Source organism: Desmodus rotundus, chromosome 11 (genome assembly GCF_022682495.2).
Source record: "Desmodus rotundus isolate HL8 chromosome 11, HLdesRot8A.1, whole genome shotgun sequence".
Classification (NCBI taxonomy): Eukaryota; Metazoa; Chordata; class Mammalia; order Chiroptera; family Phyllostomidae; genus Desmodus; species Desmodus rotundus.
Genome location: NC_071397.1, coordinates 9,863,446 through 9,878,418, shown reverse-complemented (window position 1 = coordinate 9,878,418; position 14,973 = coordinate 9,863,446). Strand labels below are relative to the sequence as shown.

The 14,973-nt window shown below is 55.1% G+C and overlaps 2 protein-coding genes across 3 annotated transcripts in view; both read right to left on the bottom strand.

Annotated features, from left to right (window-relative positions):
- CUL9 (cullin 9) overlaps positions 1–4,796 on the bottom strand; it is a 35,074-nt gene extending 30,278 nt beyond the window's left edge. For both annotated transcript variants that reach the window (XM_045193132.3, XM_053913874.2), the window contains exons 1-6: positions 4,723–4,796; positions 2,685–3,291; positions 1,995–2,149; positions 1,162–1,674; positions 547–682; positions 204–397 (exon numbers count right to left, since the gene is read on the bottom strand). In XM_045193132.3, coding sequence (XP_045049067.2) covers positions 204–397; positions 547–682; positions 1,162–1,674; positions 1,995–2,149; positions 2,685–3,282 — 1,596 coding nt within the window. In that variant the 5' untranslated portion in view covers positions 3,283–3,291; positions 4,723–4,796. The remainder of the gene's footprint in view (positions 1–203; positions 398–546; positions 683–1,161; positions 1,675–1,994; positions 2,150–2,684; positions 3,292–4,722) is intronic.
- Positions 4,797–5,397: 601 nt separating this feature from the next.
- Positions 5,398–14,914, bottom strand: SRF (serum response factor). The gene is given in 8 exon segments (XM_024557653.3): positions 5,398–7,802; positions 8,022–8,098; positions 8,456–8,647; positions 9,643–9,762; positions 10,293–10,554; positions 12,127–12,231; positions 12,233–12,394; positions 13,991–14,914. Coding segments are annotated over 8 exon segments (1,548 nt in total). The 5' UTR covers positions 14,522–14,914; the 3' UTR covers positions 5,398–7,703.
- Between the last annotated feature and the right edge of the window lie 59 nt (positions 14,915–14,973).

Here is a 14,973-nt window from a genome sequence, read left to right as displayed (position 1 = left end):
CCCCTGCCATGCGCTGCACACCTTCTATATGCCAGACCCTCAAAGCATTTGTCTCCTCCCCCCACGGGGCCCCTCACACACCCTAACCTACAGCACCAGCTTCCTCCTAACACCCCTGTATCTAGAACTCCCTGGGACAATCCCACCTCCAATCCCTCCTCTAACCCCACTACCAACTCTCTAGGTGTCTTAGGCGTGTGTACCTCATCCAGGTTCTCCCGAAGCCTCTGCAAAACTGGCTGCTGCTCACATATGTCCAACTTCTTGATGAAGAAGAGCAGCTCCCACCACTCAGACTGGGTAAGGTATCCCAATTTCTCATTCTTCTGAGGTTCAGGCTGGAGGTACGGCAAAGAGTACAGCCCATCCACAGGCTTCCAGTCCCAGGAGGGAGGTGCTGAGAATGCAGACACAGGGGTCTCAGCAACCACCAGGGACAGAGTGGACTTCTGAATCTCTGGGGCAGCACCTGGTTAGGAGTGGCTTCATCCCAGCCGGTACTCCTCTGTTCAGAGACATACTGTCAATGTCCCCTCCAAGGCTCACCTGTGCCCAACATGGTGGCCCCTGGCCCCTTCTCCGCAGGTGCTGAAACTGTGTCCTCAGCAGCTTCCTCAGTGCCCAGGATCTCTAGCATGTGCCAGTGCACCCAGTAGGTGCGACCCATCGACAGCCAGAAGACCTGGTACGGAAGAAGATGGAGCGAACAAGAACAGAGAGGGTTCACCCTCCGAGCCCTGGGTTGGGTGGGTTTGACCTGGGGCATACAGCCCTCAGACGCACACCTGGCTGGGCTTGGGAAATAACAAAAGGCTCCCTTCCCCTAACAGGGAAGGCCCTGCCTCTCATCTCTTCCTAACCCTGATGGCCTCTGCTCCTACGCTCCCTGCCGGCCAACTCCACCAGTGTGTCTGTGTGTGTGTGTGTTTGGGGGGGGTCCTCTATATATCAGTTCTGCTTCCTGGGTATGAGTCTCTCCTTGGCCTCAGAGCCCACCTACTCCCACCAGACTTTCCCAGCCCCCCGCCCCGAAAGGCCCCCTTTTAATTGCTGATCCCCCTCTAACCATTCTAGGTCCCTTGGGTGGCCTGCCAGAGCCCCTAGCTATGTGCCTTTCAAAGAAGATCCCCGACGGTGTCCCACCACCATGTGCTGGCCCACCTGCACGGGGGGCACGCCACTGTTGCTCTGCCGGAACTCGCCCTCGTCCCCGGCACTGATCTCCTCGTAATCGTCCAGCATCCGCACTCGCATCCCCGGCACCAGCGTCTGTTGCACATACTCGCCATAGCCACTTCGGCTAGAGAACTCATAACGCTGGCGGAAGGCCCGCCCTTGCTTTCTGGGGGTGGCAACAGTGGGGGGGAGTAAAAGGCTAGGGCCTGACACGCAGGGCTGAAAGATGGACCGGGATGGCCGCGGAGGCGACGTGCTCCTTTCGCTGAAGGTCTGGGCCCAGCCCATGTTCCGCACGAGCTCGGAGATGAGGTTACCCACAGCCATACTGAACTCCAGCTCCTGCTGCCCCCGGCTTTTCTCCCAGGCGAACTCCTCCCCTGGGGACAGGGAGCCTGGGGCTCCAGCCCCTGCCTCTGGACCGTTACTCAGCTGATCCAGCAGGGAAGTGACACACAGGTAGCGTTTCACCAGGGAGAAGAGCAGCTTTCCTGGGATCTGTAGGACACAGTCTGTGGTGTGGGTTCGTCTCCCAGCCTGAGCCCCTCTCCGTTCCCCTCGGTGTCGCCCTCTATAGAAAACTCTAAGGGCCTCAGCCACATGCCAACAGTTCTAACCATGTTTGTGTAAGAAGCACACATGGAGAGTCTTAAGACAGATTCCTGGGTTCTAACCTCAGAAGTTCTGAGTGGGGAGGGGCCTGAGCCTTCAGTTTAACAATCTCCCCAGGTGGCTCTGGTGCCCATGAGGGCCTGAACCGCATTTCGGAAGTGATGCCCAAGACCTGGAACAGCGCTGTCCCACAGCCGCTGGAGTACCTGAGGCAGGTGGATGCCCTCGAAGGCCATGCAGTGCTCCTCAGAGGACGTGGTCTCTGCGAACAGCTCCAGCAAAGTGTAGCGGCTGTCAAAATCCATGTGCTGCTCGATGCCATCTTGCTGGCTCAGTGACAGAAGGACGTGAGCGCGACTCCCTGCAATCCACACCCAGTCCGGGTCTTCTCCCCGATCCCCAGCAGTCTCCCTCTGTCTTTCCTAGACTCTCCATCCCCTGCGCCAGGCCTGCACGTCTTTGTGACCCAGATTCACAGTAAGATACACGTTTTACGTGGTAGCCTGACGTAAATGCACACGTCTGTAACTGCAATTATACCGCACGCTACAAAACTTACCTTCACTGCTACATACTAGTATTCTACATTTTTTTAAAATGTGCTTATAACCCACCAAACTGGTTACACAACCAACTAATGACTCTCATCCCAGTCTAAAAATATAAACCTAGCCCATTCTCTTCTGTTACTGCACTGAGAAAGAACAAGTAAACCAGAGTCTGCATTTTACCCTGTAGAGATTAATAAGTAACAGCCTATTAATCTGTATTAATCTGTATTTTCCCTTTGCATTGAATTGGTATCACAGAGTTGGGAAATCCTTTCTCTTTCTGTTCTTACTCTTCATGGCCCCATGCTGTCCAGCGCTTTCCCTCCTCCCCAGGTCGTCTCTTACCGGCATCGTGGGCTGCCAGAGCCTGCAGCATCTTGCCCGCGCTTCGACGGATCTGAGACTCGGGGTTGCACAACATGTGCATGAGCAGGTCCAGGGCTCCTGTCTCCCTGAAGACCCCAGAGAGGGGCCTGATGCTGGCGTAGGCGCTGAGCACGTGGATGGTGTGGAGCACAGCGGCTGGGAGGCTTGAGGTCCCACCTTCTGCCAGCTGCCTGGCAGCCCTCTGCACCAGTGCCCGTACATCAGCCTCCATCTCTCCCATTGACACGTCGTCCAGGCCTCCTGGGTCTCGGGGAAAGCTTCCCGAACCACCAGCTGGTTCACCGCACTGAGGTCCCTTAGATAGTGCCCACTCACCTAACAGCGTGGGGCAGTTGGCGTAGATCTCGGGGGCTGACAGCCACATGAGGATGTGCTCTGCCTTGCCCTCTTCTACACCCACTCTCCCCACTTCCCCACACTTCAGGACACTCCATCGGACCAGGTATTCCGGACTCCCATCATGCCCAGGACGCTGTCGAATAAGCTCTTCAGGATATGCCTGCAGCCGGGGCCCCAAGGGCACCATGAGGTCCCCAGTGCGTTGTTCCCCCACCATCCGGACCTCCTGGGACACACAGAAAGATAAAGGCAACATGAAAATGGGAAAAGACTACACGGAGGGGCTGCAATCCTGAGACACAGACGGGGCGGGTGGTAACAGATAGGTCGCATGATGGAATTTAGAGGCCAAATAGAAAGGCCCAGAATAGGATGAAATAAATAACGTGAACATATCTGGGGATTTATAAGAGAAAAAGGATGGAGTGAAAACAGATGAGGATGAAATGAAGCGGTTCAAGAAAGGGAAGAGGTGATGTGAACGATGAGAACAGGCCAGGTAACAAAAAGAGCTGACAGTTAAGTAGGATAGTCTAGGCAGAATAGCAATGTGTCTGTAACCTCCACTTATTCTATACGTATGGTGAGGGCCCGAGTCGGGTAGACACAGATGAAGGTGGTAACCATGGAGTCGAAGGGTAGGGAACGAGGTCAGGAGATGGGGAGGGAGGTATTAGAGGGACAGTATAGTGCAGATTTCAGAGTCAGATAAATGTGACTGCACATTCCGGCTTGTTGACTTACTATGTCCATAGTTTTGGACGAGTTACTTAATCTTGAGCCTCAGTTTTCTCCTCTGCAAGATGGTAATAATATTCATACCTAACTCATGAAGCTGTAAAAACTGAAGATCATCTCTATAAAGCACTTAGAACAGCTCCTAGCCTAGCACACAGTGAGTGCTCAGTAAACATGATCTAATATAATTCTTAGGTGGAGAAGGTAGGAGCAGTCTCAGATAAATGGCACACTGTTAAGCCAGAAGATTATAAAGGCAGGCGGGGTGATGGCTACACTAGTCATCAGGAAAACACAGGTGTGATATAAAGTGGTGTGGGGGCAGCGGGGAGTGGCCAGAATAAGAATGTAAGGTGAACCAGGCTGAAAGAAACGGCGATCAGGACAGGGGTCATGTTGAGCTACAGGGATAGGTAAGAAAATTCAAAGAAGATGTGAAGAGGAGGAGAAATACAGGGTGTGGACCTCCATGGAGGCCAGAGTCCAGTTACCAGGGGGCGGGGCAAGACTGGGAGGTAACCAGTGACTTGGTGATGAACAACTGCTGAGCAAGGTGAAGTAGAACAATTTAGGGTAGGCCTAAACTTGGGGGGATGTATTAACTATCAGGAGCAATAAACTGAGGTGTGAGGGTGAGATCTGGACACGGGGATGAGACAGCAGGTAGGTGCAGGTAACAAGGTCAGGCCCAAGCTCGCAGAACAGCAGAGGCGGTGCTGAAGGCGAGAACCGGCACAGATTTGGGGGGGTGGGGTGAGCAGGGGCGGGGATAGGGTGGGTTGGGAGGCAGCACGGTCGGAGGAGACCGACAGAACCGGGCAAATCTCAGGGAGCTCACGTCGTCAGCCCTACAGAAAGTGGGTAAGGGACTGGGGAGGGACAGGGCAAGGATCGGGTCCGCGCAAAACTCTCCTCTCACCTCCCACTGCCCTGATCTGCTGGAACACCACCGCCAGCCGGCTGCTCCCGCCGTCCTCGCCCCGCCCCCTCGGCAGCTCCCTTCCGGGTCACACGGCGAGAGCACGCCTCCCCGGGCAGCTACGGGTCCCAGCGCGGCTCACGGCCGAGCATGCGTAGTACCTACCAGCCGCTCGGTGGGGGGCGGTAGGGGAGGCGTGCTGCAGCCAGAGCTCACGATCGCTGACACGTTGCCCTGTCTTTGCAGCGGTAGCCAACCTTTCACATCCACACTCAACTTTGAGGCCCTCCCTTCCCTATCCCTGGGTCTGCCTTCCTTATCTCCCTGAAACCTAGCGACCCACCCTAGCCCTGTCCTTTGAGTTTTCACTAGGTCACTTGGCCATGAGTTTACCAACCCCCTCAGCAATGCTTTGGATTGAGTCACTTTCTATTAATTGAAATTGCTTCTATCTGTGTTGACCTAAGCACCTAATAAAGCCTCACACATGAAGTCCCCAGCCCTGTGAAATGTTCCTTAAATTGTACAGAGTTCAACAGCGCAAAGCACCCTTAGCAATGCTGTTTTCAATCAAGCAGCCAGTCTTCCTTCTCAGAGCAGCAACTTTCGGGGTTTGATTTGTGTTCATACCTCTGTCCCTCCCTAGATGGAAAAACAGAAGCAAAGACCCCACAGTCTGTGCACAAAAATGATACATTTATTGAAAGAGTATTTTTTTTTAATACAAAAGAAAGCTCTGTACATAGGACTGTGACCATGTCCACTATTCCTGGGTCAGCATCCCAGGGGAAGTAGAAACCACTAACATACACACCCCACATTCACACACATACATTCACTCGAGCACACACACACACACACACCCCAGAGCCACCAAGGAAGGGAAACACCAAGGGTTGCTGCACATGTAAATGCCACCTTATCCCTGATGCACACATGTTCTCCCAAGGCTATGCTCACACAACACACATTATAAGCACTTTGCCTGATTCACTCACTGGGTCTGTCTTCTGTGGGAAGGAGAGGAAGAATTCATCAAAGTCTCCTCCCCTGGGTGGGGGAGTGGGGAGTGAGTGAGTGAGGGCGGAGTGAAAGGAGCAGAGAAAAGGGCTGGGCAGTTACAGACCTGAGTCCCAAGCCCCCCAACTCTCTGGCCCCTGATTTGCCATGCCCCAGCCTTGTAAGCCACCCATAAGCCCCAGCTGTCACCAGGAGAAAGCCCAGAAAGGCGACTTCCATCTTGGCACCCCAAATTGGGGAAAGACAGCAATGGGGGTTAGAGGTTAGGGGTTTCTAAAAAAAAAATGTCGGCAAATCATCCCCTTGATAACTAGGCTGTGCGTAAAATCTTCCCCCACCCCTTCACCTAATCACAGAAGCAGGCTTGTTCCTACTGAGGGCAGACATAGGGTTAATAAAACTTCACCCCATCTGCCGCCCCTTTCTGAAAAAGCTTCCTTTCTGGATATCCGTGGTGAAGGTGGGCTCTGACACAGGGTAAAAGATCCTACCTGTGTGTTGGCCCACCCTGAAGGTCTACCCCAAAGGGGGCAGAGGAGGGTGGGGCACGGCCCCTGTACAAATTACATAAATACTGAGGTTACACTTAGAAAAATAAAGTCATTTTCTTCAAGGCTTTTTGTCTTAATTTTAAAAAGTTACAGTAGCTGCTCACTCCCTGGGAGAGCTGCCCACTTCTGGCTCCCCTATCGCTGCACTCAGCCCAAGAGCTGCTCCCACTTTGTCTGACCCCCTTTCCTGCCTCTCACCCCCTCCCAGACCCCACCCTGCTCACTGCAACTTGGGCCCCAGGTGCTGCAGGCCTGGGGAGCACAAGGCTGCAATGCCTATGCATGTGGCACAAATGAAGTCAGTTTTCTCTACCTGACGCCCTCCCACTCCCACCCCCACATTTGGTCTCCCTCTTCCCTCTCCCTAGCAACAGCCCTAGAGGGCAAAAAGAGGCCCAGAGCTGTGGGTCACCCTCCCCACCCCGTTGGGGCATGGCCTGAGGGCCCCTCCCCCGGTTTTCTCCTGGAAACAACCCAGGACCGGGCAATCCCATAATCTCCCCCCCACACTGGTGGGCCCCAAGTTGATGGGGTGGCTCTGTCCCCAGAGGCCCAGCCAGTTCTGGGGAGCCTCAGGGCTCCCCAGGGAAGGGGAGCTTGGGCAGGGAGGGGGACGAGAAAAACGCCATAAAAAAAGTTAAATATTTTAAAAATATATATTTATAGATTTGTTTTCACTTCATCTCCTCAAATAAAAAGTTCAAAATCAACTTTAAGTAAAGCAGCTGGGAGGAGAGGGGGGAAGACGGGGAGAGGGAACAACGATGGTTCCCTCCAACCCAGGAGCCCCAGGAGTTCCAAAAGGAGCGGCAAGGCAGGGCAGGCAGCCCCAGGAACCTGCTCCACGCACAAGCCCAGCTTCTTGGGAGCTGTAGGGGCAGCGGGCAGCGACGTGAGGGAAGAAGCCCCATCTCCCTAGCCGGCTCCCTGAGGGGCAAGGGGAGGGCTGTATCCACCCGGCCTGTGGCAGACACAGTGCTGACTGTGGGGTCAGCAAGAAGGCTGGGCAGAGGACCCCAACTGCTTCCTCAGGGGTGGGGGGACACAGTGCCTAGTCCCACAGATAACCTGTTGTGGGAAGACAGGGCACGGTCCCACTGGGAAAGCTAATACTCATGGCAAAACATGGAGCCAAGCTGGCAAGGGCAGTCAGAGGAGGGAGGGCAGCCCCACCATCAACAGAAATGGGAGGTGGAGCCAGAAGGAGGGGAGAGTGAGGGAGGACAGGGTGGAGGGTAGGCTGGCCCATTTCTTTGGCTGGAGTGAGAGGGCTCAGTCCTGTGGCTACCCACTGCTCCTCCCTGCCTCCCTCCTGCGGCCCGTCAACATGTGTGTAAAGAAAACGTGAAAAGGCAACAATAAATAAGTGGTGCCGTCCCTTGGGCCTTCTGTCCAGGGCGGTAGGGCGGATCAGTCACTCTTGGTGCTGTGGGCGGCGTCCAGGTTCACCACCTGTAGTTCGGTGAGGTTGCTGCTGCTGCTCCCGGCCTGCTGCCCTATCACAGCCATCTGGAGGGAAGTGGGTATGTCAGGAAATGGGGGCAGGAACTGATCAGCCAGCTCAGGCTCCTCCTGCTTGCCTGCCTGCCCACCACAGTTCTGACCAGGAAAATAGATAGGCCTCCTGGCTAGGGATGGTAGCTTTGACCAACTGGTAATGGAATCCCCAAGGTCAAGATAAAGAAGGAGCTGGCTGGCTGGGATGGGATGAAAGGGGCTCCCACCTACCTGGTGAAGCTGAACTGCAGAAACAGGGATCTGCACTGTCCCAGATGGCGCTGTCAGAAACACCTGGGGGACACCACCTGTGTTGGAAAACAGGAGATACTCAAATTGCTCGCTCAAGAGAAACTTCCTGTCATTGGAGCAGTGCCGATAAATGCACAAATGAATGAGTGAGTCTCAGATGTAAGTGCCCTAGAGTGAGTGTCCCATTATGTCCAAGTACACATGTGGGCATGTGTTCAAGTGTGAGCGAGTGTCCAAGTGGACAAACATGGGTGCCAGAGTGTGTGCAAGCATCTGTGTGTATATGTGCACATCCTAGTTTGTGTCTGTGTGTGGGTGTATATATCTGGTGGGGGGGCATTTGAGTGTGTGGGTGGGTATGTGTGTAAGGGAAGCAATGGTCCTCCTTTGCTCAGCCCTGCTCCCCAACTCACCTTGCTCCTGGACCTGGCTGTGGGACACCTGCATGGTGGATGGCGCCTGGGAGAAGGCATTGAGCACGGTGAGGCTGCCATCTGTCAGGCCCGAGGTGGGTGCATACATCACCGCATGGGGGCTAGGGTACATCATGTGGCCGCCCACAGTTGTGGGCACAGATGATGTCATGATGGTGGCAGGCAATGTCACTGGCAAATACAGACACATGTCAGGGAGGCTGACACTGGTCCCTACTGATATCTCCCACCCCACTCCCAGGAGTTTTAAGCCTCCAGAGCCCTCTTGCTAGTTCCCAGGTCAGAAGCTAGACAAGACTCGTTCCTCTGCCCCCTGCCGTCAACTAAGAAAAGCTGTATTTTTTCTTGAGCACAACAGCACCAGGCTTTAATTGCCTCCCACCACACTGTACTATCTGTCAAATTCTCTATTCCAAGACCCTAAGGCTGTGGAAAAACAAAGATTACAGTGTTTGACCCAACCTAAGGAAGCTCAGGTACCTTTCAGGGAGCTCCATTATCCCACTCTTATTTGTCCTCACTCCTTCCTTCTCCTAAATGTGTGGCTAACAAGCGCGTCTTTTAAATAAGCACTTCTCAAATGTAAATATGCATACAAGTCACCTGGGGTTATTATTTAAAACACACATTCTGATTCAGTGGGTTCGGGGTCAGGCTTCCTAGTCTACATTTTTGTCAAGCTCCAAGGTGATGTTGGTTCTCCACAGATTACACTTTGTATAACAAGACAGTAAATAACAAGAACTTAAAAGTAATTTTATTTTGAAAGTGTCTCACTTCTGAAATGACTAGACACTGAGAGAAAGTATGGCTACTCCAAAGCTAGAACACCCTCCCTCAAGGAGACAACTGCCCTGTAAATCCTTCCTGGTAGTTACGCAAATGTGACTCTTTGGGCAAGTGACTTCTCCTTTCTGGGCCTCAGGCTTCTCATCTGAATGAGGAGGAAGGTGACTCCAATGGTCCCTAATTTCTTCCTAGACTCCAGAGCCCTATTGCCTGCAGGGCAGGATTCAAAACCCAGCCATCCCCACCTGACTTTCACTTAAGAATTAGGGTAAGAGTGAAGCCAAAAATCTCAGTCTCCACATTAAGAAATTCTCTCAGCGCCTGCTGCTAGGTCTCATGAAGGAGACAGGAGGAGGTGACAAAGCTTTGAGCTATACCTGTCCCGCTGGAGGAGGTCTGCGTGAGGTCTGTGCTGCTGTCACGAGAGGGAGACGCCTGCTGTGGGGCCTGGTGCACCTGAATGGCCTGCACTGGTACCTGCTGGGCCACTGTCCCACCTACAAGACACAGAGACTTATTCATATTCTGTTTACCCAGCTACCACCTCCACCAAGCACCCTCAAATATCCCCGTGCCCAGGGTTTGACACACTGCTCCCTGGCTCCCGTCACTATCTTTCACGGGACCCTTCCTATCCCAAGTTTTGGTCTCCAGGGGCTTCTATCCTCTGCTTTTGCCCTTCCCCCCTCCTCCCACTCCAGGCCTGGCCTCTGCCATCTTCAGGGAGCTGCCATTGACCCATCAAAGATGTGATCTGCCCTCCAATCAAGGTAGGGAAGTGACAACATGTCCCTGTGGCAAAAGGGAGGCATAGGGCTGGGCCAGCTAGACAAGGCCAGAGCATATGGTTGAAACTGAGTGACAAGGACAGTAGGGGTCCCCAGGAAGGGTATGCTTGCCTTGGGGTATGATATGCTCCTCTCAGGCCCTGGCCCCGTTTACCCTCCCTCTGAGCAGGGGAAGAGGTTCTCCTTGTGTCTGCACTAAACCCACTCTTTGCATGCTCACTTTGCCCCTTGTGACTCACCAGACATGAGGGTGAAGCTGGTAGGCAGCTGCATGAGGCCCCCGGAGGAGACGGGCCCACTGCCTGTACTCTTCAGCACGGTCCCGTTGGCACTGCTGACAGCACTAGGGCTGACACTAGCAGACACTGGTGCCAGGTAGTTGGTGATGGGGAAGGAGGGGCCGCTGCTGACTTGCATGGTGGTAGAGGTGCTGGGTGCTGTTTGGATGGTGGAGGTGGTACCCGGCAGGTTGGTGACTGTGAACACTGGTTTCAGTGAGTCCTACACCCAGAGCAGAGATGGAGCAGTGAGCCTCTACCAGACCCTGCCCCTGTAGAAGCTTAGTGTGAACTGCCAGCCAGACTGGAACCTGGATGCTTGGGTTCAAATCTCAGCTCTGCCATTTACCTGCAGCCTGGCCCATGGGCAAGTTACTGAGCAGCTATACTCCAGTTTCCTGTCTGTAAAAAGAGGATAATACCTACCCCATAGGTGTTGTAAAGAATAAATAGGTTAACATACATAAGGAACTTAGAACTGTCTCTGACGCATAAGAAGAGTAGTAAGTATTTGCTGTTCTTGTGATGAGGACAATGATGTCATCATCGTAATTCCCTGAGTTCTCTGCCCCAGTGGACTGTGGCCAACACATTGGCTGAAGAATCAGGACACCTGGGGCCTGTTCCCAGGTCTGGCGATGACCATTTGTGTGACCTGGGGAAAATTACTGTTTGAGTCTTAGTTTTCCTCTTCTGTAAATATGAGAGGCTGGGCTACAGTGCCCTCTTTAAAATGGTCCTTCCAGCTCAGATTTGCCAGGCTTCTGAGATAGGGACTGAGTTTTTCAGAGAACTTAGGGTTTGAGAGAGAGAAATCTTAGGGGGCTGGCACTTTATGACAAATATTTAAGATTTAAATTACCAAAAGAATTCATTCATCCAGCAAGATTTCCTGGAAATAAATGAGCCCTACTGCTAAGAGTTTGAAGATTACAGATACCACTAAGAGAGCACGGAGTCTAGAGCACTGACTGTCCCCTTAGGGAGGCTTTGTTTTTAGAAGGGGAAGGAGGAAGCCAGGAGCTGAGAGCCAAACCCAGAGAACTGAGGGGTCTCAAAATACTGGGGATTGGTCAGCACAGGATGTTTGCTAGGCAGACGAGCTCAAAGCCCCTGATTGGTGGAGGCGTTGCTAAGGCAAACAGTACTGCTTCCCCCAATTGGTCAGATACTGAAGGGCCACCCGGAAGGTGGAGTTCCCCAAAGGAACTAGGAAGGAAGCCCCGCCCCCTCCCCTAACCGGGAAAAGGAAGGGGGAGGCGTAACTAGGGCGGGCATCCCTAGCCGCCAGGAATACACTCCCCAACGTGCCCAGGTCCGGACATCCTGAAGACGCAGGTGGCTGCCTAGTAAGGTAGTCTCCAGCCCATTAAGCCATCCCGCCTGCAGACAGTGCTGAGTTCCCAGGACCCTGGAACCCATGAGTGCTCACTTCCTACTCCCCGGTGACCCGGCCTGCCGGGAGGGCAGGGCTAAGCTACACCCCCCGCCCCCAGCGGGGAGACAGCTGGCGGGAGGAATGCAAGGGCCCTGCCAGGCAGGCGGGAGGCCGGCGTGGAGCCGGAGCCGGCCTTATATGGGCACGGAGGCCGCCCGCTTATCTAGTGGGCCGGCCTCCTGTCAGGATAGGGAGGATGGACACCTGTCCCCTAGGATGAGGGGTACTAACCAGGCCCCGCTCCACATCGGTGAGCACCTACCACACGTCCTTGCTGAGGGAGAGAAGGACCCCCTCCCCTCTCTGGCGGCCAAGCCCCTCCCCTTCCTTTCCCTTAGATAGGGAACCCAAACACACCTTGGTCTCCCCACTGCTGTCGGACTCGGACACCTGGTAGGTGAGGTCTGTCTCTTCAAAGCCCGTGGCACTCATTCTCTGGTCTGTGGTGGGGTCTGAGCGGGGGTGGCGAGTCTGGCGAGTTGAGGCAGGTCTGAATCAGTGCCTTGCCAGTCTCACTGGTAATCATGGGCTGCAGTTTGCGAGTGGCAAAGGTATACACATGGCCTGTCTCACTGGCCACCAGCAACAGCACCTGTGTCCCTGTCAGCGTGGACAGCTCATAGGCCTGGGGATAAGGGGAAGGAGATGGGTAGGTCAGCAAAACTTTTTGTCTCTACTTGCCTTGGGAAGTAGGAAAGAGTAGTATACAGTGATCTCAAGCCCCACTGCCATAATGACCTTCCTCTCCAGTGACTACAGGGGAAGGTCCTACCAGGATATCTGAAGGTGAACTAGAGAGCAGAAAAACCTCATGCCCCGTCTCTCGGAGCAGCCCTACTAACCAACAGATACCCCATGCAAACAGTTACAATGCCCTGGTGATGGAACATATAACCTCAGCGGACACAGAGGGACTCAGCGCTCCTCACTGCAGCTTGGTGCCCAGCTGCACAGAGAAATGGCTCCCATTCCCTCCTCACTGTCACAGGCACCAGGATGAACTCGCTACTGTACTGCAAGTCACATAAGACATTAGAGATAATATTTAGCGTTTAGGAGCCACCTAAACTCTAAAATGTCCCATGTTACTTCCCAGAAACTGTACAGACACTAACCTGTTGCCATTTGTCCTTCTGTCCTATAATACTGTGCTAGCCTTTTTTCCTTCCTTTTGTCTTGATACAACAGTGTCTTGAGGGATGGGAGATAGGGAGCTAGATTAACCCTGGGCCATGAGCCCACGAGGGGAACTTCGAGGATGGTCCCACTGATGGTATCTCACTCCCCCAAAAGTTCCACAAACCCACCTTGGAAGCAGCTCTGACTTTTACATGGGGCAGATATAAACAGCCAATGTTTCTAGGATTCTAGCTGCTTGCTTCCCAGTTCTTCTGCTTCCACCCCGTCCCATATCTTCTACACCCCAAGACAACTCCTTTCCTCACCCCTCTTCACTGGATAACCCACTAGAAGAAAGGATTTTCTAGGTACCTCTGCAAACCTCCCTGCCTTCCCACCAAACTCCGTGCACATTCTCCCTAGGGATGGAAGTCCCACTTGTCCAAAAGACTGATTCTGAAGCCTGTCCTGCAGGGAGTGTGCAGGGCTTCTAGTGGTCGCATGGAAGACACATGGTCATCACAGGACTTAGGTTGGTCCCTGCAGTTCAGCGCAGCATCAGTTCTCCTCCTGCCTTCCTCCCTTAGAGCTCCTGAGCCCCTTGCCTGTCCTACCAGCCGGCAATACTTCAGTGGTGCCCACCTTCCTCCCACACATTCCCTCATTGTTAACACTGTTCCAGCCTCCTCACCTCCATACCTTTTCTGCTGCTTCCTGATTTTCTGGCGACCTTCCTCGATCACCAGAGCCTAATGAATCTACTGATGCCTGGATTTCGTTAACCACCTCCCTGCAGTCTCGCAGCCTCCGATTACCACTACTCACCCCTTCACTCCGCAAGGGCCCTGTACCTCTCTGGCGCCCGTCACTCCGTGGTGCCTTTCCCCTCTTTTCCTGACGTTTGCCGATACTCCCCTCTACCCACATTTCCCTTGCGGCCCCTCCCCTAATGCCCTCCAAGGTAATAGCTATCCCCTCCCACACACCTCATGCGGACTCACCGCCTCTCACCTCCGACACTGTTCTGTCTTCTTCCTGGGCTCCCCCTCCGCGTCCCCACCCTCCAGGTTCCCCGAGGCCGGCCAGCCTCCCGGTCCGGTACCTTCTTCATGATGCCCGTCTTCCTCTTGCTGAAGGTCGTGTAACGCCGCAGCTTGTTGTCGATGAACTCCATCTTGATCTTCACGCGGCCCCGAGTCTTCTTACCCGGCTTGGCCCCACTCACTGCGCCGCTCACCGGCCCATAGCCCCCCGTGGCCGCCGCCGCCGCCGCCGCCTCGGGCCCACCGACTACCATGCCGATCTCCATCTCACTCAGGCTTCGCTTCATGCCGCGCCGCTCCGGGCCCAGCTCCTCCTCCTCGCCCGACTCCGAGTCGCCCTCGCTGCCGCTGTAGACGGCCCCCGCGGTGGGCGCCGGGGTGGTTGTCGCTGCTGTTGCAGCCTCCCGCTCGAGGCGACCCGGCCCAAGTCCCGCGCCGTTCCCGGGGACCCGGCCCCCGTTAGCCCCGCGAGTCGCTCCGCCGCCGCCACCTCCACCGCCCGGCCGCCCCGTCGGGGTCCGGTTCAGGCTGCCCCCCAGGGCCGAGCCCCGGCCCAGCGCCGCCGCGGCCCCAGCTTGGCTCGGTAACATGGCGCTCAATGCAGGAGGGCGGACAGGCAGTCAGCGAGGAATTGGAGCTGCCGCCGCCGCCGCCGCCATCGGCTTCCCGGCTCAACCCGACGCTCCCGCTGTTGCTAGTGCCGCTATCACTGCCGCCGCCGCCGCCGCCGCCGCGAACCCGGGGCCCCTGCACGCCCGGGCCGACCTGGGCCCTCACTTTCCTGCCCCTGTGGCCCGGGTTGCCCCAGGCCGCGCGGAGCGCCCCCTGTCCGTATGCTACGGCGGCGCGCCCGGCGGCCGTCAGCGTCCCCCCGGGGGCAGAGGCTGCTGGCCGCCGCGGGGACGGCGGGTGGAGGGGGCCGGGACCACGCGCAGGCGGCAAGGGATCCCCCGACCCTTCCCCCCCATATAAAGAGATACAATGTTTCCTTTTATGGCGAGGCCGCTCCTTATATGGTGAGCCCCTGAGCCCCCGCCCCATT